The sequence below is a fragment of the Microcaecilia unicolor genome, chromosome 11 (genome assembly GCF_901765095.1).
Source record: "Microcaecilia unicolor chromosome 11, aMicUni1.1, whole genome shotgun sequence".
Taxonomy (NCBI): Eukaryota; Metazoa; Chordata; class Amphibia; order Gymnophiona; family Siphonopidae; genus Microcaecilia; species Microcaecilia unicolor.
The window spans coordinates 207881508-207909267 of NC_044041.1; the positions used below are offsets into that span (position 1 = coordinate 207881508).

At 43.2% G+C, this 27760-nt stretch overlaps 1 protein-coding gene across 1 annotated transcript in view; it reads right to left on the bottom strand.

Annotated features, from left to right (window-relative positions):
- Positions 1–7727: 7727 nt before the first annotated feature.
- TRIT1 (tRNA isopentenyltransferase 1) overlaps positions 7728–27760 on the bottom strand; it is a 38910-nt gene continuing 18877 nt past the window's right edge. Inside the window, 4 exon segments of the mRNA XM_030218921.1 lie at positions 7728–8171; positions 9032–9149; positions 14621–14730; positions 20806–20883. Of these exon segments, the coding sequence (XP_030074781.1) occupies positions 8002–8171; positions 9032–9149; positions 14621–14730; positions 20806–20883 (476 nt within the window). The 3' untranslated portion in view covers positions 7728–8001.

Here is a 27760-nt window from a genome sequence, read left to right on the forward strand (position 1 = left end):
GGACCGTCTGCATTAGCGTTAAACAGACAGAGCCAGAGAGTCCCCTACGCAGGACTACATACAAATGCACAACATACAGAGTCCCCTGAAGCAATACCTGCATCTACGTCACATGTAGACAGGACTTGCCACGACTATGCTGCAGCTGGTGTGAAATCGGGTTCTCCCCCCCCCCCCCAATAGGATCTGGCAGTGCTTTTCAATGCACAGGTTCTTCAAACACATGCAGTGCTGGTGAGGGAGCTCACAACCTCCAGATCTCTGCTGGTGGAGCCCTAAAATCCTTTCTGATGACTATTAGCACTTGAGATAAGAAAGAAAGAAAGAAAATTATTCCAAAAGCCAATGCAAATGGTTTCTATGGCAACTGGAGCCTGTTCTGCAGAGAATAAGCCCCTCTCTGTGATGTTAACTGCACACTAGATTCAAAGCCAGAGAAATACTCTAAAAGGAATTGTCTATCAGTGATAACATGAAAGGTTGGGGGGAGTCACTCCTGGCAGAGATTGACACAGGGGGAGTCCTATCTGTCAATAATAATTCAGATGGAGAATGTTCCTTCCTGGGGAGGAAGGGGGCAGTTCTCTCTAGTTAGAGGTTATACAAGGAGGTCTTTTTACTGATAATGTGGCGTGGGGGGGGGGGGGTATCTCACCTTTCAATTATAACATGGTGGGGTCTCTTCAATTATAGGTTGCACAGGGAGGAGGGGGGGATCTCACCTGAAATACAGATGCAGATACCTGTACCTGAAACACACTTAATGCCTGGCCCAGCTCCCGATTATCCCTCTTCTGAGGAGATGGACTTTACACAATCAAAGACAGTTGGTGATAGTTTTTTTAAACCAAACCTCTGAGTATTTCACCGCTACTCAGTCTGGTAATGGTCCTGGGGAGGCATTGGGCCAAAAGAAGCTATGTGGGCGGGACCTTCCACTTTTACCTGCTTCCACCCCAAATAGTAAGGGTCTATACAAGGGTCCTAGCAGAATACTGTAGAGCAGGGGCAGGGGGGACAGCCTGGGCCCCCTCCAAAACTGCAGCTCCTATTGAATGGCTGGCATAGATGCCAAAGCCCTTGCCAGCAAAATAGATTCCCTGCCTGAGTTGCCCCACTCCTCATATTGCTGTAGGACAGAGGAAGTCAACAGTGTGATTCCAGGGGAGCTGAGAATGAAGACTCATGGTTCAGAGTGAGTGAGAGGCCAAACAAACAGAAGAAAGTTCCAGGTCCTAGAAAAAAAGCTTGGTCTGTTAAGCCAAGGAATAGTGCGTCAGAGTGTTCTTGCTAGTGTTACAGCCTTCAGACAAGTGTGAATGAGATGTTCTTTCTTCGGGGGTGGTTCTGATAATGAGCCTTAGCTCTGAGCCAGTAAATACAGTGAGGTGATCTAATATTTTTTATTTTATTATTAATGATATACGTCTCTAAACCACATGATCCCAAGTGGTCAACAAAATAACCACTAACCAACAAAATCCCACCCCATCATCTAATAAGCAAGAGCCACACTCTACCCAATTCCCCGATATTCTCCTTTTATTCTGGGATCCTTCATTCATTAGAAACTACCTCTCAAACAGTCAGAGCATATAATTTGTTAACAATAATTTTACATTATCAGTTAAAAAATGTTTTACTATTAATTCTTGGAGTTTAAACTTATTTCCATCCTTATTTCTAAACATACACAATATCAACCGGCTTGCCTTTATCCACGTTTGTTCACTCCTTCAAAGAAATGTAATAGATTGGTGAGGCAAGATTTCTCTTCACTAAATCCATGTTGGCTTTGTCTCATTAATCCATGCTTATGAATATTCTCAGTAATTTTGTTCATTATAATAGTCTCTACCGTTTTACCTGGCACTGACGTCAGGTTCACCGGCCTATAATTTCCCGGATCAGCTCTGGAACCTTTTTTAAAAATCGGCATAACATTGGCCACCCTCCAATCTTCTGGTAGCACGCTCGATTTTAAAGATAATTTACATATTACTAACAGTAGTTCCACCAGTTCATTTTTAAATTCTATCAGTACTCCGGGATGAATACCATCCGGTCCAGGAGATTTGCTACTCTTCAATTTGTCAACTTGCCCCATTACATCCTCTAGGTTTCTAGAGATTTCATTCAGTTTCTCTGACTCGGTAGCTTCGAATACCATTTCTGGCACCGGTATCACTCCCAAAACTTCCTAGGTGAAGACTGAAGTAAAGAATTAATTTAATCTCTCTGCTATGGCTTTGTCTTCCCTGATGGCCCCTTTTACCCCTCGGTCATCTAACGGTCCAACCAATTCTTTTGCCAGCTTCCTGCTTTTAATATACCTAAAAAAATTCTGTGTGTTTTTTGCCTCCAACACAATCTTTTTTTCAAAGTCCCTCTTTGCCTTCCTTATCAGCGCTTTGCATTTGACTTGACATGCTGTTTCTTATTATTTTCAGTCAGTTCCTTCTTCCATTTTCTGAAGGATTTTCTTAGCTCTAATAGCTTCCCTCACCTCACTTTTTAACCATGCCAGCTGTCATTTGGTCTTCCTCCCTCCTTTTTTAATACACGGAAAATATTTGGCCTGGGCTTCCAGGATGGTATTTTTGAACAGCATCCACACCTCTTGTAAATTTTTGACCCTCGCAGCCGCTCCTCTAAGTTTTCTTTTCACCATTCTTCTCTTTTTATCATAGTCTCCTTTTTGAAAGTTAAACACTAACGTACTGGATATCCTGTGTATACTTACTCCAAAGCTAATATCAAACCTGATCATATTATGATCACTGTTATCAAGCGGCCCCATCACCATTACCTCCTGCACCAGATCATGCAATCCACTAAGGACTAAGTCTAGAATTTTTTCTTCTCTCGGCTCCTGTACCAGCTGCTCCATAAAGTAATCCTTGATTTTGTCAAGGAAATGTACCTCCCTAGCATGCCCCGATGTTACATTTACCCAGTCAATACCGGGGTAATTGAAATCACCCATTATTATCGTGTTGCCCAGTTTGTTAGCCTCCCTAATTTCCGATAACAATTATTATTATTATTATTATTATTTATTGCACTTGTATCCCACATTTTCCCACCTATTTGCAGGCTCAATGTGGCTTACAAAGACCTGTTATGGCATCGCCATACCAGGGTACAAAGTACAATTGATGTTATATAGAGTCAAAGAAAACAAGAGTATCTGGTCAAGCAGTTATATATAGATATGTTCTGAATAAAGGTAGATAGGAGTTGTGTCATGGCTAGTTATGGGATCTCCTGGTAAGCCTTGTTAAAGAGGTGATTTGTCAGAGATTTGCGGAAGCTACTTAATTCGTTGATCGATTTCAAGTGAGTTGGGAGTGCATTCCACGCCTGTGTACCTATGTAGGAAAAGCTGGTCGCGTGTGTTCGTTTATATTTTACTCCTTTACAGCTGGGGAAGTGTAGGTTAAGAAATGTTCGGGCAGATCTTTTAGCATTTCTGGGTGGCAGGTCAACGAGGTCCATCGTGTACAATGGGGCATCTCCGTATATGATTTTATGAACAATCGTGCAGGTCTTGAATGTGGTACGTTCTTTAAGTGGAAGCCAGTGTAGTTTTTTTCTTAGTGGTTTTGCGCTTTCATATTTTGTTTTTCCAAAGATGAGCCTAGCAGCGGTATTCTGGGCAGTTTGTAGTTTCTTGATGGTCTGTTCTTTACAGCCGGTGTAAAGTGCATTGCAGTAGTCCAGGTGGCTTAGTACCATTGATTGTACTAGTTGGTGAAAAATGGCCCTCAGGAAGAAAGGTTTGACTCTTTTTAGTTTCCACATGGAATGGAACATCTTCTTAGTTGTGTTTTTCACATGGTTTTCGAGTGTGAGATTTCAATCAATGGTGACTCCAAGAATTTTCAGAGTTTTTGAAATGGGGAAGGGAAAGTTTGGTGTAGTAATGGTAGTGAATTCACTTGTGTTATGTTGGGAGGTGAGTATAAGGCATTGTGTTTTTTCTGCGTTAAGTTTTAGCTGAAATGCGTCCGCCCAGGAGTGCATAATTTGAAAGCTTTGGTTGATCTCTTTAGTGATTTCCTTTAGATCATTCTTGAACGGGATGTAGATCGTGACATCGTCTGTGTATATGTATGGATTCTATATCCGTTTTGTTCATCCTGGCCAGGCGGATGGTAGTACACTCCTATCACTATCCTTTTCCCCTTTACACATGGAATTTCAATCCACAGGGATTCCAAGATGTGTTTTGTTTCCTGTAGAATTTTCAATCTATTTGATTCAAGGCCTTCCTTAACATACAATGCTACCCCTCCATTGGAGAGGCCCAATTGGAGTATAATGTTCAATTTTGGAGACTCTATCTTGTTAAGGATATAAAAAGATGAAGTGGATCAGGGGTTTACACCAAAAGACATATCAGACAAGGCTTGAAGCCCTGAATATGTAAACCCTGGAGGAAAGAAGGGACAGGGGAGATATTATCTAGACATTTAAACACTTGAAAGATATATTTTTAAAAGTTTTATTTTTCTATAGTTTTCTGGAGGGTTCAACAAAATAAGCTATAACCCTATAGCTCCCTTCCCATCCCCCCTCTAGAACAGGCCCATGAATTGAACTTAGACAATCCAAACTGGAACTGTGATAGTCCTATTATAAGAGCTGCTATACGTAACACCATCAGAAATAGCTCATAAGTCTGAAATCTGAAAGGTCAGGTTTACTGGGCAATTGATTAAATGGTTTCCTTTCTTGTAGGCTGGGTAGCTTAATTGCAGTTACTGTAGGGCCGATATTCAGACTGCAGGAGGCAGCTTGGCAACGAACCCAGAAATTCAATGCCAGGCCATACCCAGCAACCAGAATTGAATTTCCATTTTTTTTGGCCGCTATGAACATAGCCTATTAAGCCAATATTCATCAGCTGACCGGCTAAGTTACAGCAGCCAAGATAGACCTGCTGTTTATGTGTGTCTATCTGTCCGCTAAACTTAGCCGGTCAGCCAATGAATATTGGCGCTAACCATCTATGTCACACAACACAGCCCGTGACTGGACTAGCAGCTAAGTGATTAATATTCAGCCGAGATAGCTGGCTATCTTGCGGTGATTAGAGCTTAGCTGGCTTAAAGGCTATTTAACCGGCCAGGAGCTGTTCTACGTGGTGTACGTTTCTGTCATACCGCTGTTATGTTTTAATTCGGGATCTCATAGCCAACCTTTTGTACTCCTTGATGTGGACTAGTGGCTTATCAATGTAGATATTATTTATGTTGACTTTATCTTTGCATTTTCTGATTATGTTGTGTAGTAATAACAATAAACATTTCAATTAAAAAAAGGAAAAAGGATAAAATCAAAGCAAAACTTATGACCTTCACACCTTAAACAGGGAATAGAGGAGGCAGGTACAACTGGACGCCTTGTTGGTCAGACTGGGTGGACCACAAAGGTCTTTAGCTGCAAGGCTAAGCAATATGCATGATGCAAAAGAAATACAGCTCATCACCCTGTAAACAGTGGTTGTAGCACTATGCTGTGCAATGCTTTGCAGCAGCAGCAGGGACAGGACAGCTTGTGAGGATCATGGGAAAACGCATGGCGAAAAGTACAGGGCAGATCACTGAAGAAAATCTACTACTATCTGCCATAGGACTGGGACTGTGGAGAATATTAACTTTTTAGCACAAAGCAAGAGAGTGAATGGCCCAGTCAGTCCTGAATCCAACAGAAATATCTGTGGAAAGACTTGAAGACTGCGATCCAGATGATTCTCAGTCAACCTGAGAGATCTTGTGCTGTTCTGCCAAGATGAAGGGTAAAAAATGCACCTTCCTGCTGTTCAAAGTTAGTAGATGCTTATCTTCAATGACATATGGCTGTACTTGCTGTCCAAGATTTTCAGAAAGTATTTGACAAGAGTCCCTCATGAAAGACACCGGGACTGATAACTGGTTAAAAGGATAGGAAACAGAGTAGGACTATAATAAGGGATATGTACTTTGACCAGGGTTTTCTAGGCATTATTTCAGATCCTTTGGATGACCAGATTATGTGCCTAGATCAAAAAATCTTTAGGAAAATTAGATGTTATTTTCATCCCCAAAATATATATATTTTGAGTTCAAGCTTTTAATGCAGTGTGACTACTGTAATGGTGTATATACAAATTGTCTTAAGAAATTATTTAAGAAACGTCAAATATTTTAAAATATAGCAGCTAGATAGATATACCATGCTAAAAAAATACGTTAAAGAGTTCCACCATTGCTGATAAGTCTGCCCTGGCTGCCGGCTGAGGGGAGGGAGGGTTGTTTAAAGTGTCTAGGTTCTTGCAAGGAACTGCAACATCATATTTGTCATCAGATTAACTGTCTACAACCTATTAGATTACTTCAGTTTTCACAACATTTAAAGTTAAATTATATCCTGACATCAGAATTTTAAAAGCATCAACAACGGCTAGTGGAACCATTTTCTTATCAAGCTGCCTCAACATGGTATTCTCTACCATTTTCCTTAAGACTAGAAGCCGATTATAAAGTTTTTATAAATAAGCTGGAAACATTTTTTTTTTATTTAGGATATTTTTTTAAAACAGTTGATTACCTCTGATAAGATGCAGTCTTTGGTTAGTCAACTTCCAAAGTGTTTTGACTAATTTGTTTTTTTAATTTGTACCATAACTGTGCTATGTGTCAGACGTTTTATGACAGATGTAAATTATAACAAACTTTATTCAGCACAAGTGGTGCTGAATAAAGTTTGTTACAATTTACATCGGACTGTGAAGATCTTTTGTTCACCCCTACTACTTGGATTTTCTCTTGGACTATACATTGGGGGGGGGGGGGTCACTTTTACCTCTGGGTTTTGTTTTTTTGTGTGTGTTTTAGAAGTTTTTTTGACTACAGTTTTGTAATTTGCATTACAATTGTGCTATTATGCATATCTCAAGAAGGTTCTATTGGTAATTCCTAGAAATGTTCTAGTTTAATTCTTCTGCAACCCACATTAGACCATGCTAGTAATTTGAAAAACAGAAATTGATATTTGTATTAAATTCTTCATTAATGATCTAGAAAAAGGAAAGTTGATCAAGGCTGCAGATCACAGAGAACTATTTAAAGAACTCAGAACCTGAGAAGACTGTCAGGATTTGCAAAACATGGAGACTAGGGGCCCTGTTTATTAAGCAGCGCTAAGGTTGTGTCAGTGTTTTTAGTGCACGCTAAACGCTAAAGACAGCCATAGGAATATATGGGTGTCTTTAGCGTGCGCTAAAAACACTAGCACATCTTAGGAAACAGGGCCCTAGATTTAATGTGGACAAGTGGAAAACAAATGTACGTGGGGCAAGTAATCCCAACTCTATGTGCACAACACTGGGCTCCATATTAGGAATTACCCCTCAGGAAAAGAATCTTGAAATTTTGAGGGACTACACATTAAAGCCTCAGCTTAGTGTGTGGTGGCAAATGCAATGTTAGGAATTATTCAGGAAGGAATAAATAGCTTCATCAAGAACTGTGAGTAATTCTGGTCATCCTATCTCAAAAAAAGATACAACAGAATTAGAAAAGGTAAAGAGAAGGGTAACAAAAATGATAAAGGAGACAGAATAACTCTCATATGAGGAAAGGCTAAAGAGGTTTCAGTTCGTCAACTGGAAGATAACTGGCTTGGAACAAAGTTAACAGGAAATTTGTTTACCATTTCAAATGGTGCTAAGAGCAGGGCACCAGTTTTAAAAGATATTTATTTAGTCAGTATGCAGTTAAGGTGAATCGTTATGGTTCTGCCTTCAGTCACTACGTTGTAATGTTCTCTGGATGACTGTGATGCTTTCCTTTTAGTATTCGTAAACCGCTTCAACTATTCACTAGTACAAGTTCATTTGGGCTGGAGGTAATTATCAAAGTTGAAAATATAGCTGCATATAAAAACAGTTTCCTAGTAGCCAGACTGGCAGCTCATGAAAACAGGACGCTGGGCTCAGTGGAGCCCAGGCTTGACTCAGCTTTTCCAATGCTCTTCCTCCCTCTGATTGAAGTTCCTGTGCTCAGACTCATCCTCGTCCTGCTTTTCATGTACAGTAGCTTGGATGGCATTTATTAGTTCATTTGCAGATTCCAGCTCCCTTCTCTTCCTCATGTAATACAGGTGGGACTTGGATTTTATGTGCGCTTTTAACAGCAAAAAAAAAGGAACAAATTATTACTGAACAGCCAATTAATGGAATGCTCCAGTAGAAACAGCAATTTTTTTCATTTCTTATTTTACCTGAAAATGGCAGTATATTCAATTTATATTCTAATATATTGTGATTATTTCTGTAGATTTAGAATTATACAATAGCAGGAAACTAATAGAACCTAATTCTCCAATGGACATAGACATCAGGGGAAACCAGAGAAAAACTGCCATGAAAAGGTCATCAAAATAGATTAGGCAACAGGACAGTCTGGAATCTTTACAGTCCATTCCAGTTTCTTCTAAGCTGCACGTGTGAATGTGAACTGCTCAACGTCTCAGTGGCGCAGCTTAAAAGAAACAATGCCACATGCCCTCTTGCCTGCACTGCCACCCCAAACACCATACAGCTGTGCCACCAGCTGCTGCAGTGAGCAGATAAGGAAAACAATGCGACACTGAGGAAGTGGGAGCACGATCGAGAATCTTATTTTTTACATGTGTATAGGTGTATGACTGAGTGTAGACTGTGTTGCCAGGATACACATGTGGGAGCTGTGGGAACAGTGAATGTGGATGTGAAAATTGGTGTTTATGTGTAAGAATTGTCAATGAAAAGGAAGATAAATGTGAGACGTTTATTCCAGGGAGATGGTGTCTTATCTGTTGACAGCTGACAGTGTTCACACGTGCATGCTAGCACACATGGACAGCCTGCAGACGTGTGTGCTGACTCTTCTATGTAGTGCTCACACGGTAACAAATGCTTTGCATGTGAAGACAATTTTTTGCTCACATCAACCCAGTCTTTAGAGGGAACTACGATCCATTCTTGCTCTGTTCAGAACGTTACCTGCCCACTGTTTGTCCCCAATGAGAATTTTATTGCACGGTTCACAAAAATGACGACTCCATTTGTCCTCGGTGACATTGCACTGCATCATGACAGGTTCTATTGTTGGTTTCTGGCCCTATAAAGGAAAGATAGGCAAGATAAAGTCATCTTAACCATGCCAAGCAAAATCTAGTTCTTTTATTTCAACTCTCACTGCAGCTAAGAAAAGAGGGCTATGATTTTCTGCCGAGGCTTCGGTGGTAAATGTGATCTGCTAGTAAGAGGTTTGATCTTCGAGTCTGCTTTTCAGCTCCCTCAGTCGGCTGAATTGGATGTGCTGCAAAGCCAACAGTCATAGACAAGACTAGGAAAAGAATGTTATGGTCACTGCTTAAGGGAGATACCTGGGGGCCAGATTTGTGGCCTACGATTTCAGATGGAGCCCATGGTCCCCATTTACCTGAAATAACTGGGTAAATGAGGGTTATCTTCTCCCACTTTTACAGCTCCTCACAATCTGCAGGTAGCTGTGAATGAAAGCTCACGGTGTGAAAACCCAGTCCTGGGCCCAAGTGAGCTGAACTACACAATGAAATATATATGCTGACAAATATTACCTCAGCTACCGGGCAATAATAGTTTTACAAGTTAGTTTGTCCCTACATAAAACCTGCAAAGAGAAAAATCAAATTGTGTACTATAATAGTATATTGAAGGAACCAACCAATAGACATGGAGCAAAAGTAAAGATCTGATCTACCTGACATGAGGACACCACTGTGGAAGAATTGTTTACATTGAAGTTCCTACTTTCGTGAGCCAGAGAAAGGGATCTGTTCATATTAAAACTTGTACATTTGAGTCTGATAACCAAAATCTCTTTCAATTATATATGAAACATTTCCTGCAGGGAGCGAAATCAAGAATGGGGAAAGTTTAAAATTGTAAGTGTAGTGGTTTTAAGATTATTTTCCAAAACTTCCATGTCGCCTGTCAGGTTTGTTAAGTCATTTTTATGTTTATCAGAATTAAAGACTCATTGAACATTCTCCTTGAGTTCTCCTCACTTTGTTCTTCCATGCTCACGTTTACGTGAGGGACTTTTCCTCCTCCTTTGTTCTGTCATAAACATTTGTAACGTAGTCAAATCTTTATCTTCTTTCTCCAATTTCTCTATTTGAGTATTCAACACCACCAAATTCATAGTATTTTTATCCACTTCAGAAGAAATCTAATTTATAGATTTTGTTAGAGAATTTATTTGAGGAATCATAGCTTTAGCTAAGTCAGTAATGGCTTCCCAAGAATCATTCAAAGTAATGAGTGTTGGCTTCATCTGCAAGTATGTTGATGTTGAAATGGGACTTGATATACCGCCTTTCTGAGGTTTTTTGCAACTACATTCAATGCGGTTTACATATATTCAGGTACTTTTTGTCAAAGACAGTCTAGAAATTATACCTCTGCCTTCAGCTACCACCTCTACTAGGTTTGGATCCCTCTGAAAAAAGTTCCAGAATCTTTGCCTGCTAGTGTTATTCCAGCCACCTGAGTAGATGTTGTTACACGGAGGGGGAGTTGCCAAGATGGTGGCATGAATCTTTGCCGGTTCATACCTGTTCTTGTCTCTGTTGGTGTTTCTTTTTTTCTTCTATGACTATGGCCGCACATGAAGAGAAAAAGGGGTAGTAAAGGCTGTGCTCTCACCGGTCCAACAGAAACTTGAGCAGTCTGCCGTCAAACCCTCTGTGATATGCATGAATGAAGGAGCATTCACATTTTGGGGGCTAGAAACACCACTGTCACCATTGACTGTCAGCCTTCCTCCATGTCTGGCTGATGTAAGGGTTCTGACTATGGTGTTTCTAGAAGCAGAAGTCGCTAATCTGGAGCCCCTATCTGAGACAGCCAGACTTGGTGAATCATCAACAGAGTTACGTTTGACTAGACAGCCCCCATGGCACTTACCCTGGAGAATACTTGGAAAGCTCTACAGAGGCTTGACTCTAAAGTTGCAAGATCTACACAAGAAGTTACTAACCTTGTAGGCAAGGTTGACTGCTTATCGCAAAACATGGAAATGGTCAAGGATTGCTCTGAAAAGGTTAAGAACGTACAGTTAGAGGTTAAAGAGTTTAAAGAGACTGTTGCTGTTGCAGTGAAGGATAAGACCTTAGTTCACTGCAAGATTGAGGAGACTTAATCTGTATGTGCTGAGTTTCCCTAAGGCTTTGGAAATATCTCCTCTTTATTTTTTCAAGATATACTTGGTTGAAAATGTAAAATTATCGACAGAAGCTATTCCTCCTTTTAATAAACTTTATTATATACCTAATGCCTCTAATAAAATACAGGGGATAGTGAGAAGCCAAAATCAACAAGAAAGGAACGATAAAATTAGACACTTGTTTGCCATTTTGGAAGATTCTTTATCTGAAGTCTCTGAAAGAGCTAAATTGTTGCTGTCTTTTATTTTTGAGCAGGATTTGAATGTGATTAATTTTATTTTTGTTACATTTGTACCCCGTGCTTTCCCACTCATGGCAGGCTCAATGCGCTTTCATGGGGCAATGGAGGGTTAAGTGACTTGGCCAGAATCACAAGGAGCTGCCTGTGCCTGAAGTGGGAATCGAACTCAGTTCCTCAGGTCCCCAGGACCAAAGTCCACCACCCTAACCACCAGGCCACTCCTCCACTGAGATTATACTTTAGGAATTCTCAGACTATTATGTGGTCAAAGGACTTGGATTTAACTAGATGTGACTAAGTCTACTCAAGATAGAACAAAATAATTTTTGACGAAAATGATAGTGGGGATGGGACGACTTTCCTATGAAGAGAGGCTGAGAAGGCTAGGGCTTTTCAGCTTGGAGAAGAGACGGCTGAGGGGAGATATGATAGAAGTGTATAAAATAATGAGTGGAATGGATCGGGTGGATGTGAAGCGACTGTTCACGCTATCCAAAAATACTAGGACTAGAGGGCATGAGTTGAAGCTACAGTGTGGTAAATTTAAAACGAATCGGAGAAAATTTTTCTTCACCCAACGTGTAATTAGACTCTGGAATTCGTTGCCGGAGAACGTGGTACGGGCGGTTAGCTTGACGGAGTTTAAAAAGGGGTTAGATAGATTCCTAAAGGACAAGTCCATAGACCGCTATTAAATGGACTTGGAAAAATTCCGCATTTTTAGGTATAACTTGTCTGGAATGTTTTTACGTTTGGGGAGCGTGCCAGGTGCCCTTGACCTGGATTGGCCACTGTCGGTGACAGGATGCTGGGCTAGATGGACCTTTGGTCTTTCCCAGTATGGCACTACTTATGTACTTATGTACTTATGTCTATGAAAGAGGAAACAAAGAATTTGGGAGCTTCATTTTTATTGGCCTATCCCTGTTATTTAGGAATTAAGCATATACATTTTTTTGCCAGTTGAGGGCCCTATTCTGAGCTGAAGAAGATCTCTAGTGGCATTAAATATTATCTGGGGTTTAGTCATGTTAGGCTCTTTCTTGCTGTTTTAGAGGGTCTTTTACTAAGGCACGGTCACTTTTTGACACGCGCTAAAATTGTGTGTGTGGGGGGGCGCTAAACGTTAGAGACGCCCATAGGAATGCATTGACGTCTCTAACGTTTAGCTCGTGCAAAAACGTGAGTGTGCTGTAGTAAGAGACCCTCTTAGTTTCCTTGGTTCTCCTTTTAAGTTCTTATGTCCACTTTCTCACTTATGGTGATCTAATGAAGAGTTTGATTTTCTTTTCTTTATTATATGCTTGTAATATTACTTGATCTCTGTTTTTCTGTTACAAGTGTATATGCTTCGTTTGATTTTTGAAAGATTAATACAATCAAGATAAACTGAATCAGGTAAACAATCTACGTAATTTAAAGAATAAGAAAACTAAGAATACCCAAGCTAACTCGCAGAAAATTAGACCACACTCGGAGGAAACAAGTGGCAAAACGACAAAGGAAGTTGGCCTAAGGAAAATATTACCCAAGGAATAAGTAGGCTCAGCTAGATAAATAATATAGTCCAGTCAATAATAACTATGATTACAATAGTTCAGCAGCTCCGATCCCTTTACCTTCTAAAGAGAATAGAAGTTGTGAAGGGTCATAAAACACATCTTTAATATATCTGATGCATTTATAAGGACAATGGAGTTGAAACTTTGCTTCAATAGATAATACTTGAGAACAGTTGGTTAAAACTTATTCCTTCTGATCCGAGTCCATTTGCACACATCAGAAAAGAAAGAAATTTTCCCTCCCATAAAGCTACCACCATCAGCACAAAAAACCAAATCGTACTAGAGCTTCTTCGACTTGCATAAAAAAAAAAGAAAGAATCAGAGTAAATCTCTTTATAGTCTCCTCAACTGAACTCTTCAGTACTGCAGAAATATCAAGATTATCTGAGGAAACATCTTCCAACTGGATCTGGGAAGTTTGCACCCATTTCATAGGAACATAGTAAATTTTATGGAGAGGAGGAAAAGCAGCTCCTTAGAAGGGCTTGTCAGCACTTTAGGAAAATTCAAAATTCTCAAATTTTGATGGCAAGAATAATTGTCTTTGAAATACCATTCTGTCCTGCTCTATTGAAATCTGAGCTTGTTTCAATTGCTTCACTTGTGCCGTCCAATTTTAGAAGCACTCCGAGCAAAAGAACACTCTAATTTAGAAATACTTTCAGTATTATGCTATACATTTGGAGTCAGACCAGCACATACTTTATAAATTGAGTCTAGAGCTGTCCATATTGCTTCCAGAGTTATTTGAGCAGGTTGACTCACTGTTTTTCCCGCCTAGAGTCCCGGAGGCTGGGTCCCACCTGCAAAGGTGGGGAACAAAGCTGATTCTGTTGCCTCACTCCGCCGCACCTCAAGACAAATTGTAACTCAGCACTGGAAGCAATACTAGACCATAGGAGCTAAGCGATAAATTGCTTCCAAGGTCAGGGCTCTCCCTTATGCCCTGACCAGCCAGTTCACCTGACATCGCTGCTGATAAAAAGCTGGTTATTTCTGCCTGGTGAAGGGGAACCGCTGACTGCAGATGGGCAGGAGTCCACTGTTACTTGGTAAAATATAAATAAGAAGGAACAGGGTCGCCAGGAGAGACAAAACTGGCATACCTACTGGAAATTGATCTGTAATATGGATATTATCACACTATTTAAATCATTAAATGGACAGATATTATCTAATTCTTTGTGAGCTAGATAAGGTGAGGAGTGGAGGCAGGCCAAAAAGTATATGGATAGCAAAGATATTCAGCCGGTATCTGGGTAAGTTCTGAATATAGTTTAGGTCTGCTTAATATATGGCTCCAGTTAAACATCAGTGTTTTGCTTAAGCTGGTGAGTGAACTGGCTGAATATTAAATAAATAAAAGGACATTTGCGGGGGGGGGGGGGGGGGGTATTTATTTTTTGGAGCTTACTGAGATGCCAAGATGCTGGCATCATTGTGTCACTCGCTTGTGTGGCCACATCATTCTGTCTTTTGATGGAGAAGATGTTTTTACAGCCAAGCATATATAATGATTAAGTTATTCCACACAACATTTTCATTGAAGTATGCTTTTCCATTTTTCAGATACCTGGAGGAAGCTGTTTATAAGCTGAAGAGCAGGTTTCAGGACATCTTCCTCCCAATGTGAAATATCAGTAACATCCAAACCATAGACGGCAGGGGCATTGGGTCCAGGACCTACAACACAGAACACAAACCTTGAACAGTGAGAAATCAGCAACTGGTTGCAGGCCATTGACAGGAATGGTATGACTCAGACTGACTGATCATGCAGTTGCAACTCTAATGAACTGAATACAACCCTCTCAACCTTTTCTTTACAAAAGTGAATTAAAATATAAAGGTCATGAACTTGCTTGGGAAATCAAAAGGCCACTGGGCACTGGGCCAGTGTTTTGGAGGCCATAGATGACCCGGTGCTGGTCTAGACTTGGTCTAGTTAGGCTCAGTGGCAGATGGGGGGGGGGAGGGGGAAGGTGGGTCTGTTAATTTGAAGCGATTCTGATGGTTCGGATTGGCTGTGAGACATCAACTGCAGAGGCGGATTGGCCTGTGGACTTCCCTGCGTACCTTGGGGCAATGCCCTTGGTTAATGGACTGGCAAACAGCTGATTAGAGAGGTTAAGAGGGATTTAGAGGTTGTACTGGTGGATTAAGGGTGTTGTCTTAATATGATTGGACATCTTTTTAAAACCAGAAATGCTTGTCCAAGGGGCTGGTTAAGATTAACAGGCAGGTTAGCAGTTGGGTAGTTGCCTGGGAGAGGAGGAAAGGTATACAGATCAGACATGATTAGGTGGATTTTGAGTGTACAGAAGAGTTTTGGAAGGATTGAGTTCATTTATAGGAGAAAGGGCAGGAACCGTTTATCAATGATATTCAGGAGGTCTTAGAATGTGTTATCCATCATTCTAGTTAGTTGTTCACAGTTTCTGGGGAAAGGCCCAAAGAATTCTACTGAAACTTTAGAGTCTTTGGAGACTCGGATATTCAATGTTAGTGCCCAGACATGGCTTGGCATTCAAGATTCAGGACTAATTTAGCTGACTGCTGCCTGATACATATTGACTGGCTGGTTATTTAAGCTCTGTGTCACCCTGAAAGAATCCAATACAATTACACAGTGAATTAGGAGATTAAAATTCACCGTCTCCAAGGATAAGAACCATCCCCAAGACTCACACCAGTAACCACAGGCAGTTCAGTGCATTCTCAGACCAGACTTTCTTTTTATATCCCAACAAATCAAGACCAGATAATGGCTTCAGAGTCTTTCAGGTTAATTCTCCCTTAAGTGAAGAATTACTTCCTTTTGTTGTTTTAAACTCTACCTCATCAAAGTGCCACCTGTTTCTGGAGTTACCAGATAAAGAGGCCAATACGCAGCAGGCCATTTGCAGAAAAGGGTAACCAGAACTGAGAGGGAAATTTCAGAACAGCCTGCCTGTGAAGAAGTCCAAATAGCCAGCTATTTTGTGTCTATTTGGCAAAGGCAACATTACAAACTTATATCCCACTCTTACAAAAATTAAGAAGCCAGGACAATCACTGGGAATTACAACAACTCTAAAACCATATAACATGACCTAAAATATTAGTGTTACTGTACAACAAATTGTTTAAATAAACAAGTTTTAACCTTCCTTCTAAATGTCAAATAATGCTGAGAAACAGAAAAAAAGTGTTGTAAAGTTCTTCCAGATCCTTGCTGCTTGGAAGGACAGTAGAGTTTCAAAGATATTTAAACATTTGTTACCCTTAACTGGGGGAAAAGCTAATATTGTAAAACTACCAAGCCTTCTAATTCTGGAATCAACACTGAAACAAAAAGTAATCTGTAATGTTTTATATATATATTAAAAAAAACCATGTTTAAAAACTATTCTGGCCTGTGTAACCTAACATAATAAGGTAATATACACTCGCATTTAGAGAGCCCAAATATTAAACAAACCACTGTATTCTGCACCATTTGCAATCTTTTCAGCAGCATCTTAGTACAACCCAGGTAGATCAGGTACCAGTAATCAAGATAAGATAACAGCAAGTGTTAAACCCTCAAAATGATACCTATCAAAGTATTTTCTTATCATTCGTAACATCTTCACCATCATAAAACTGTCAATCTGAACTCCTACAATTCTAATAACTTTTGAAATAGTAAAAATCACAGGAATTCACTGTAATCAATTTTGGAATGTTCTCTGGTCTTATATCAAAGCATAAAATCTTAGTTTTTTTTCTGAATTCAATTTCAAGTTATGTCTCATTCATGTATCCAAGAAATTCATGCAGACAGAAATTCTAGCCAGATCAAAATCGATGCACGATGGAATAGGGCTTAATGCTGCAATGTCATCCACATAAATATAGATATCAAAACCATTACCTTCTTATAGATAACCAAGAGAATACAAAAATACATTAAATAACACTGGGGACAATGGTGATCCCTGTGGTACTCCAAAGTATTATGCCATGACAAAGACAACTTACCATCCCATTTAACCCTATAACTTCTCCTAGTTAAGAAACCCTCAAACTACTTCAAGATCACCCTTGTTATTCCAATTTCCTCCACATTCTGCAAGAGGAAGGAAGTGATCCATTAAATCAAATGCGGATGAGAAACCAAACTGAAGTAAAAGTACATATTTACTTTCACTCAATAAAGTAACTATAACCGTTTCAGAGCTAAAGTTTAGCTAACCATCAAATTATCCCAACTGACTCTGTACCACACATCTTGTTCCCATCCTATATCTGCTCTTGGTCCCTCAGCTATATGGTAAAAGCCATATTGTAGCAGTGGCGTAGCCAGACCTGAGATTTTGGGTGGGCCCAGAGCTAATATGGGTGGGCACGCACTAAGTGAGATTAAATACAAATAATAAAGCATAACATGAACTGGTTGCAGCAGCTCATAGTTCGCTCTGGCTCCATCCTCTTCTCTGATGGCCGCGGGACCCCCTCTCCTGATCATCTGCTCTGACTCCGAGAGCAGATCAGGAGGAGACCCGCCACCAGCGCCAACACCGTCTATCTCCTGTCCCTTCCCTCCTCCTACCGCTCTAAGAAAAGCGCGGCCGGGAGGCACAGAGAACCTTAACTCGACTCCGTCCTTCGCTTCCTGCCCTCTCTCTGCGCCCCCACTTTCCGCTGATGTCATTTCCTTTCGGGCGAGAGGGCAAAACGCGAAGGACGGAGTCGAGCCTGGCTGCTTGCTGCTGCTTTTACACCCGCCCGCTCGCCGCTGCAGGCAAGAAGAAGACTGTCGTCGTCGTCGTGGAGAAGGTCGCAAAACACTGGGTGGGCCTGGGCCCACCCGTAGCTACGCCCCTGTATTGTAGAAAATCTTTAGCATCATATCTATGTTAGTTGAATGTTCTAATGCTGCTTATTAGGTGTATCATTGGCATTATGCTAAGATTTTATTATATCTCTGGTATTTGAATTCTAGCGCTGTTAAATGTATATATTTTTGATACTGTTTCATGGTAGTTCCATTATTAGGTTTTGATTTACTGCTTTCAAGTTTACCTCATTTATTGTATTTAGTTTATTTTTGGTTATTTTACTATTGTTATGCTGTTAACAAAATTGTAAGTCTTATGTTACAGTACCTGCTATATATCGCCTTGTGTGAATCTCTTTATAAATGCGGTCAATAAATTCCAATAAATAAATAAATAATAAATAAAGAGCAAAATGATGAATACCATGTTGATCTAAATATTGATTTAATTGTGATGTAACACGTTTATGAGAAATGGAACTGAGGCCACTGGTCTACAATTGGACACTAATGATTTTGATTATTTTACATCTTTTAGAATAGGAGTTACCATTATTTCCCCAAACTGTAAAGTTACCGGCAGATAACTGTGCTTTAATCCATGAAAATAAATATTTCTTAAAGAAGTTAGAAAATTTACTCCATTGAATGGCTGAGAAATCCTTCCATACTTTGAAAAACAAACATCATTCCACTCTAATACATTTGTGGTAAACCCCAATCTAAGTTTTGCTATTTTCTCTTGAAAACATTTAGCTGACTGATTTGCAGTAAGAAATTGATCATCAGACCGAGATTGATTAACAGTAGCTCTTATGAGTGAGTTTACAATACAGAATAGCTGTTTCATATTATTTATTTTAGTTACATTTGTACCCCGCGCTTTCCCACTCATGGCAGGCTCAATGCGGCTTACATGGGGCAATGGAGGGTTAAGTGACTTGCCCAGAGTCACAAGGAGCTGCCTGTGCCTGAAGTGGGAATCCAACTCAGTTCCTCAGTTCTCCAGGACCAAAGTCCACCACCCTAACCACTAGGCCACTCCTCCCGACCAACCTAGCTGTTTTCAAAGCTGTTTATAATTATGGACTGCTTTACGCCAGGCTAACCTGCTTGAGTCATGTTTTTCCTTACACCATTTTCGTTCTAATTTTCTACACAAACCTTTTAACTGTAATAAATCTGAAGTAAATCACTTATCAATTTTCCTTGATTGCTTCTTTTTTTAGTCTTAGAGGGGATAAATTATCTACTACTCCAATACTTATCAATCAAGTTATCATCTATCTCATCAATACATTTTGGTAGCACATTATCCCAGAATTCTCCTGGTTCTATTTTCCCTCTAGTATAACAATATTTAACACTCTTGGTTCAACCCTTAAATTCATACCAATTAATATTAAAAGTACAATGAAAAGGATCTGCCCAAAAAGACTGTTCCCATTTAATATCCAATCAATTAATATTGAGAGTAGTAATGCCATTATCACTAAATGAAATTAGGTCTAATTGGTGTCCTTTAACGTGCGTAGGACAAGGGGAGGGTCATCTATAATTTAAAGAGGACAAAAAAAGAGTAAAACGTTTTCTCTTAATATGATGTAAATTCTTCAAATGGACATTAATGTATCCCAAAATTACTGTAAGCTATAAGCACTTGCAATAGAATTCCTAAAAACTAAGTCAGAAAAAGGAGATAAGCTGTAGTTCATTTTTTGGGGGGACAGTAACAAAGAATGCATGCTAGAGGATCTATGAAAGAGGAACCTCTAATTTGACAAGGTAAAATTTCTAATTCAGGACTAATGGAAGCTTCAAGTAGTTGAAAATCAAATATGTCTTTATAAATCAAGGCGATGCCTCCTCCTTTTTTTTTTTTTAACCATTCCAAGAAACTGAAATACTTTCATAGCCAATAAGGTAAAAAATCTGCATTCCGTGGGTAATCCTCAGAATGCAACCACTTTTCAGTTAAAAATAAGCAGCCTGGCTGATGTTCCTCAAGCCAATCTTTAATTAAGCAGGTCTTATTACTGACCATGTAACAGCATGGGATGGGAACAAAAGGGGGGCTATACGCCTTAATACACTGTACGCTTTTAAGATGGGCACGCCTATCTTTTCTAAAATTTGGATTTGAATCTGATCTTCTGTGAAGTTTATTATTGCCTAAAATGCGAATCGCTGTTACAAACCTCAATAGAGTGAGACAAAACCTGAGAAGAATCAACTAAATTCCTATAAAAAGGGATGTTATTAATAATGCTTTGTTAGGTTGTCAAATATTGAGGAAGAGAAAATCTGTCTGTAAAACATACCTAACAAGTGGGTTCCATAATCCAATGAAAATAAGAACCAAGCAAAACCTGAATTTGAATGCCATGATAAGTAAAAAAAACCCCTAAAATTAATAAAGTAAAAACTGTCTTATCTTCACCCTTATTGCTGTTCCAAATCACTGCGCAAAGGCACGTGCAAAACAGCAGCACCTCAGGCTGTGTAGCAAACGGATGCAATTTAAATGACACCTCAGCATCTGAAGTCAGCAGTGGGTGGGCGGAGCCTGCTCCCACACTCCGACAGAGCTGTAGATGACAGCTCAGAAGCACATAGATGGAGTAGCGTCTAAGCTTAGCGCTGTGATTTAAATGACCGCCCGGAATCTGAAGTCAGCAGAGGGTGGGCGGAGCTTGCTCCCATGCCCCGACAGAGCTGATTTCCAAAGCTTAGCGCTGTGATTTAAATGACCCCTATGTAGTTATAGACTAGGCTCTCGGAAGCCTCTCTATTAGTGAACTTCTAGATTAGGCTGAGAAGTATATGCATTAGTGCACTAATTATCTTGCACAATTTTAAACCTGCTGTAGAGGTGTAAATGTCTCTGAGTCCTCCATACACATGCACACATCTCCTAAAAAAACTCCACCCTCAAACAGCTATATAACATTACTCACGCTGTAGAAATCTGCTCCTAACCCACTTGTTCTGCCTTCGGGCATATCGTTGTGTCACTTGCTTGAAGGCCTGGATAGCTTTAAACAAAATAAAAACAAAATGTAATGTGACAACCAAAGCTTGAAATGAAATAAAACAAGCCAGCTTTACAACTTCTTTTATTACAACACCCTAATCTGAGGGCAGTCAGGGCAGTCACGCTAACATATGCCTAACGCAATATGAACACAAACTCTCTCCTGAAGAGAAGAGAAAGCTTCTTCTCACCTGCTTGTTCATAAGGGTTCCTTGCTTTCCAATTCTTAACGTTTTCTGTTAAATGATGATTCTCAGCAGGGGGGGGTGAAGTGAAAAGAAAAAAATATATATAGTCCCATTCTCACTACCCCACTCTCACTCACTCAACTTCCTAGTTTTATCACATGTACTTTTTAAAGGGCAAAGATCCTCAACTCTGGAAAAATATAAAGGAAACGTTTAACAAGCAGGACCGTAACTAAGCCAGAATTGCGCACTGTGCAACTCGTCCCCTGGTGTCACTGTGCTACTGCCAAGAAGAGGACACAATGGACAGCAAACAATTTTGGCACCCTCACCTCGTTTGCGCCCTCTGTTGCTGCACTACTCGCACAGCTCTCTATACAGCCCTGTCAACAAGGTTTAAAAGAAAAACAAAAAGGGTTCATATCGTGGTCCTTATCCAGTGAAAAAGGTGAAATTAGGCCTTACCTGCTAATTTTCTTTCCTCTAGACCCTCCAGACCGGTCAAGACGCTTGGGTTATGCATGCCTACCAGCAGAGGGAGACTGAGAAAACTAACTTCAAACTGAGTACATATAACCTGTGCTAGCCCTCTATCTCCAGTATACAGTTAGCAAAGCAGAGAAACACATCCCTGTAACAGTAACTCCGAAACTAATAAAACCCCTGTACCTGGAAAACTAATAGGTAAACACCAACAGTGTGCTTAAACAGATGAAACGCTCAGGCGTCCCACTCTGCAGAACATTAGAGTCAAAGAAAATGTCTCCGACCATACTGAATATCAAATGAACAGACATAGCAGAACACGGCTCAAAATACTTCTGATAACTGACCCGGCTGAAAATTACTTTTGCTGAATTACTTCTGATACGAACCAGGGTGGGCTCTTGACCGGTCTGGAGGGTCTAGAGGAAAGAAAATTAGCAGGTAAGGCCTAATTTCACCTTCCTCAGCAACCCTCCAGACCGGTCAAGACGCTTGGGAAGTACCAAAGCAGTAGACACATTAAGGGTGGGACCCACGAAAAGCAGAAGACAACACAGCCGCTCCAAACCGAGCATCCTCTTTTGCCTGCACATCAATTCTATAATGCTTTACAAAAGAATGAATGGACGACCACACCGCCGCCTTACAAATGTCCTGAGGGGGAATAAAACTACTTTCCGCCCAAGAGGCGGCTACCCCCCGAGTAGAGTGTGCCTTCAGTACCGAGGGAACTGCCCGACGTTTCAACAAATACGCCGAGGCAATAGTCTCCTTTAACCATCTAGCCAAAGTGGCCTTGGAAGCCGCTTCCCCCTTTCTGGGACCTCCATACAAAATGAACAAACGATCCGACGCTCGGAAGTCCTGCGTTCTGCTCAAATACGACCGCAAAATGCGTCGAACATCTAACTTAGCCAAACGGCGTTGAGAGAGATCACCCGACCTATCCCCCAACACTGGTAACGAAATCACCTGATTAACATGAAAGGAGGATACCACCTTAGGAACAAACGAAGGAACTGTCCGCAAAGTCACTTTCTCCTTAGCCAAGGAGAGAAAAGGCTCTCTACAAGACAAAGCCTGTAGCTCCGAAATTCTACGCGCCGAAGCAATGGCCACCAGAAACACTGTCTTTAACGTAAGATCTTTACACGAGATGGACGCCAACGGTTCAAACGGAGGACCCACCAGAGCCTCCAACACCAAATTCAAATCCCAAGGCGGAACCGTCGGCCGACGAGGTGGACGAAGCAACTTGACAGCTTTCAAGAACCGCCCCACGTCCGGCGAAGCCGCCAAGGAAATCCCCTGAATCTTTCCACGGAAACAAGACAACGCTGAAACCTGCACTTTCAGGGAAGAGAGCGAGAGCCCCCTGTCCAGACCGTCCTGCAGGAACTCCAAAACTTCCGCGATGGAAACCCGTAGAGGAACATACTGCCGCTCTTGACACCAGTTCTCAAAAATGCGCCACACCCGCACATAAGCCAAAGAAGTAGACCTCTTACGAGAACGCAGCATGGTATCAATTACCCTGGCTGAAAAACCTTTCTTCCTTAATCTGAGCCTCTCAAGAGCCAGGCCGTAAGCGAGAATGGAGCAGGGTCGGCCATCTCGATCGGCCCCTGAACCAATCTCACCCTGGAGCCCAACGGAATGGGATCCTGCACCAATAACCGAACCAGGTCTCCGTACCACGGACGTCGAGGCCAATTGGGCGCAATCAGAACCACTAGACCTGCATGGTGCCCGATCCGCTGCACCACGCGGCCCACCAGCGGCCATGGCGGAAATACATAAAGCAACTGCTGAGTCGGCCACGGGAGCACTAACGCGTCGATGCCCTCGGCCCGAGGATCTCTTCGACGACTGAAGAAGCGAGGGGCCTGAGCGTTGTCGGCCGATGCCATGAGATCCAGCACCGGCCGCCCCCATGCCAACACCAGTCGATTGAACACTGAGGGATGGAGGGACCACTCTCCGGGGTCTAACGTGTGTCTGCTTAGGAAATCCGCGCTCACGTTGTCCACCCCTGCCACGTGGCCCGCCGAGATGCTCTGCAGATGAGCTTCTGCCCACAACATTAACTCCGCCGCCTCCACAGCTAACGCTTGGCTCTTCGTTCCCCCCTGCCGATTTACATAAGCGACGGCCGTGGCATTGTCGGAAAGAACCCTGACTGCCTTGCCTTCTATCAGGCTGTGAAAGGACCGAAGAGCCAACCGAATTGCTCGAGTCTCCAGGCGATTGATGGACCACGATGCTTCCTCCACCGTCCAAAGTCCTTGAGCTACCTGCCCCAGGCAATGCGCTCCCCAGCCCGAGAGACTCGCATCCGTGGTCAGAACCGTCCAAGTGGGAGAGTCCAGCGGCATTCCTTTCACCAGATTCGGAGAGTGTAGCCACCAGCGAAGGCTGCGAAGGGCAACCCCCGACAGAGGGAACCTCTCCTCCAGGTCCTGAGACTGAGGGGACCAACGAGACAACAAGGCTCTCTGTAACTCTCTCATATGGGCCCTGGCCCAAGGAACCACCTCTATTGTTGCTGCCATCAGACCCAACACCTGAAGATACGCCCGAGCCGAAGGCGCTCTCTGTGCTCGGAGCCGCCTGATCTGTCCCTGCAGCTTGGAGATGCGAGGAGCTGTCAAAAACACCCGGCCCTTCTTCGTGTCGAAGCGAACTCCCAGATACTCCAGAGACTGGGAAGGCACCAGGTGACACTTTGCCAGATTGACCACCCAACCGAGCGACTGCAAGAAGGTCACCACACGGCCGGTGGCCTCCTCGCTCTCTGACCTTGATTTGGCCCGAATCAACCAGTCGTCCAGATATGGATGCACCAAAATGCCCTGCAAGCGCAGCGCCGCCGCCACCACAACCATCACCTTGGAGAAGGTGCGAGGCGCAGTCGCCAGACCGAAAGGTAGTGCACAAAACTGAAAATGCCTCCCTAAGACCACAAAGCGAAGAAAACGCTGGTGCGCCTCTAGGATGGGAATGTGTAAGTAAGCCTCTGTCAGGTCCAGAGACGTCAGAAACTCTCCTTCTTGCACCGCTACAATCACTGAGCGCAAAGTCTCCATCCGAAAGGAGGGAACCTTTAGGGCCGCATTGACCTTTTTGAGGTCTAAAATGGGCCGGAAGGCACCTTCTTCCTTCTTGGGCACCACGAAATAAATGGAGTAACAGCCCGTACCTCTTTCTAACCTGGGGACCGGTACCACCGCCCCTAAACCGATGAGACGCGACAGAGTGTCCCTTATTGCTCTCGCCTTGCCTCTTGAATGACAGGGAGACACGAGAAAGAAGTCGGAGAGGGGACTGTCGAATTCTAGGGCGTACCCGTCTCGCACTATCTGCAGTACCCACTGGTCTGACGTGATATGGACCCACCTCTGGTAAAACAAGCGTAAGCGAGCCCCCACGCGAACCAGAGGTTGGGTCCCCAAACCATCATTGAGACACACGGGACGTACCGGACGCTCCCGAAGAGGAGCCTCGCCCCCCGCGACGGCCACCTCGAAAGGACTGGGTTCTCTGGAAAAACCGACCCCTAGTCCCCCCAGAAGACCTACCGGGTCGATACCGCCGAGCCTCCTGAAAACGCCCCCGTCCTGCTGCCCCCTTAGACACCTTGGGACGAAGCTCAGGAAGCCGCGGCGCCTTAGCATCACCAAGACCCTTCACCAATTTATCCAATTCCTCCCCGAAAAGCAAAGAGCCTCTAAAGGGGAGGGAACAAAGTTTAGTCTTGGAAGCGGCATCAGCCACCCAGCCCCGCAACCACAGGGCCCGCCGAGCCGCCACGGCAAAAGTCATGTTCTTAGCCGATGCCCTCAACAAATCGTACAGTGCATCCGCCAAGAACGACGACCCCATCTCCAACTTGGCCAGATCTTGAACCAGAGCAGCCCTATCAGCCTGCGGGCCATCCAGGAGCCTCTCCGCCCAACGAAAACAAGCCCGCGCCACCAGACCTCCACAAACAGACGCTTGCAGCGCCAAGGCAGACAGATCAAAACTCCGCTTTAGGAAGGTCTCCAATTTCCTATCCTGAGGGTCCCGCAACGCGGCCCCCCCATCCACTGGAATAGCAGTAGCCTTAGTCACTGCCGTAACCACGGCATCCACCGTCGGAGGCCTGAGAGACTCTCTGTCCTCCTGAGGAAGGGGATAGAGCTTGGCCATAGCCCGAGCTACCTTACACTGAGCCTCCGGCGACTGCCACTCCTGCGAGATCATATCTCTCAAGTCCGCATTCATAGGAAAGGAGCGAGAGACCCGCCTGATCCCCTTAACCAAAGGATCCACCTGCTTCCCATCCCCAATGGGAGCTGTCGCAGAATCAAACCTTAAAGTGGCAGACACCTGCTCAATGAGTTCCGACAATTCATCCCTGTGAAAAATTCTAACCACCGAGGGGTCCTCCCCCGGCAAAGACAGGTCCCCATCCTGCCCTGCCACCGACCCCTCTTCCTCTTCCAGGGGGCTAAAATCACCCTCCGAGTCTGGAGGAGAAAAGACCTCTACATCTTCAGAGCACTCCACTCGCGGTCTTTTAGCGGTAGCCCCCCCCAACCTTGGACTAAGGGACTCCGCACCCGATGGGCCCGCCTTCCAAGCCTGAAACAAACTCCAAACAAACTCTGGAGGGAACCCCATGCTGCCCGAGGCTTCCCCCCCAGCGGGACTCGAAATCGGGAAAGGCTGCGGTCCCACGACCGTCTCAGCACCCAAAAGACCCGAATCCAAGATGGCGGCGGTTCCCGCCAAAATCGGGACCGCCGTTGAAGCGCCAAACTGAGCCGCACCACCCTCCTGCGCTCCCGCAGAAGGAAGCTCCGCTGCTAACACCGGAGGCGCGGGAGATGAGGCCTTGGGCTCTCCACAAAAGCGGCAGGGACCGCCAGCCGCTTCAACACCCCGACGCGCGCACAGCCGGCAACGAAGAAACTTCCCCGACATACTCGCGCCTCTTAAACAGCTGATTACTACCGGCGAAGTAAAATCAAGAAATAACACTCACCGGCGCTGAATCACTGGCCCAGCTCTCCCAGACCGGCTGAACAACTCCGGAAACCCCGGAGTGCAGCTGCTGCAGCTCTCCACACGAGGTGTTCTTTTTTTTTTTTTTTTAACTTTATTTGAGCCCTGCTGCTATAATCTGAATGGCACTCAAGGCTGCAGGATTAACACTGCAGCCGAGGCACAAAGCTGCCCAAAACGGGAGAGCCAGTCGGGGGAGGGACCCGGCCACCCGGGTGTGACACCCCAGAGGGGACAATGGTAGGCCCCACCGGACCTACCAACCCCTTGCACACCACAGAGTTCCAGGCACAGGGATCAACTGATCTTTCACCAACTTCTCCTTAGAAACAACTGAAAATAAACTAGTCTCACAAAATGGACCTAAATCCTGCCAGACCGGACAAGCTGCACAGCTGCATGTCTACCCTCTGCTGAGACTGAGAAAATACTGGAGATAAGAGGGCTAGCACAGGTTATATGTACTCAGTTTGAAGTTAGTTTTCTCAGTCTCCCTCTGCTGGTAGGCATGCATAACCCAAGCGTCTTGACCGGTCTGGAGGGTTGCTGAGGAAAGGTAGAACTTCTGTCTTCAAACAAGCCACTTGGAGGTTAACTATGCAGCACTTTGCACTGAGAAGAAGCAAGTGGAGGAGTGGCCTAGTGGTTAGGGTGGTGGACTTTGGTCCTGGGGAACTGAGGAGTTTGATTCCAGCACAGGCAGCTCCTTGTGACTCTGGGCAAGTAACTTAAGCCTCCATTGTCTGCCGCATTGAGCCTGCCATGAGTGGGAAAAAGTGCGGGGTACAAATGTAACAAAAATAAAAAAAAAATAAAAAGTGGCCAGAATTAAGAGTAGCTCCCTCCCTATCTATCTAAATTCCAAGAACCCACAAATACACCAAAAGACTAAGAGTAACGGATTTCAGTAGGAAACGTGCAGAAAAGGTTGTTGAAGTGGTGAAAGAACTGTAGAAAGGGAATATATATACTGAACAACAGAAAAAACACTATCATCAGATAAACAGGGCAAGTGCCCCTCAGGATCCTTGACAGGCAGACATGCTAACAGTGTCCTTGTTTTCACAGAAGAAAAAGAAAGAATGTGAGGCTGAAGTTCCACCCAGAAATGGAACTGGTGTAATACTGGGTGAGTTCAAGAGATCTGGGGGGACC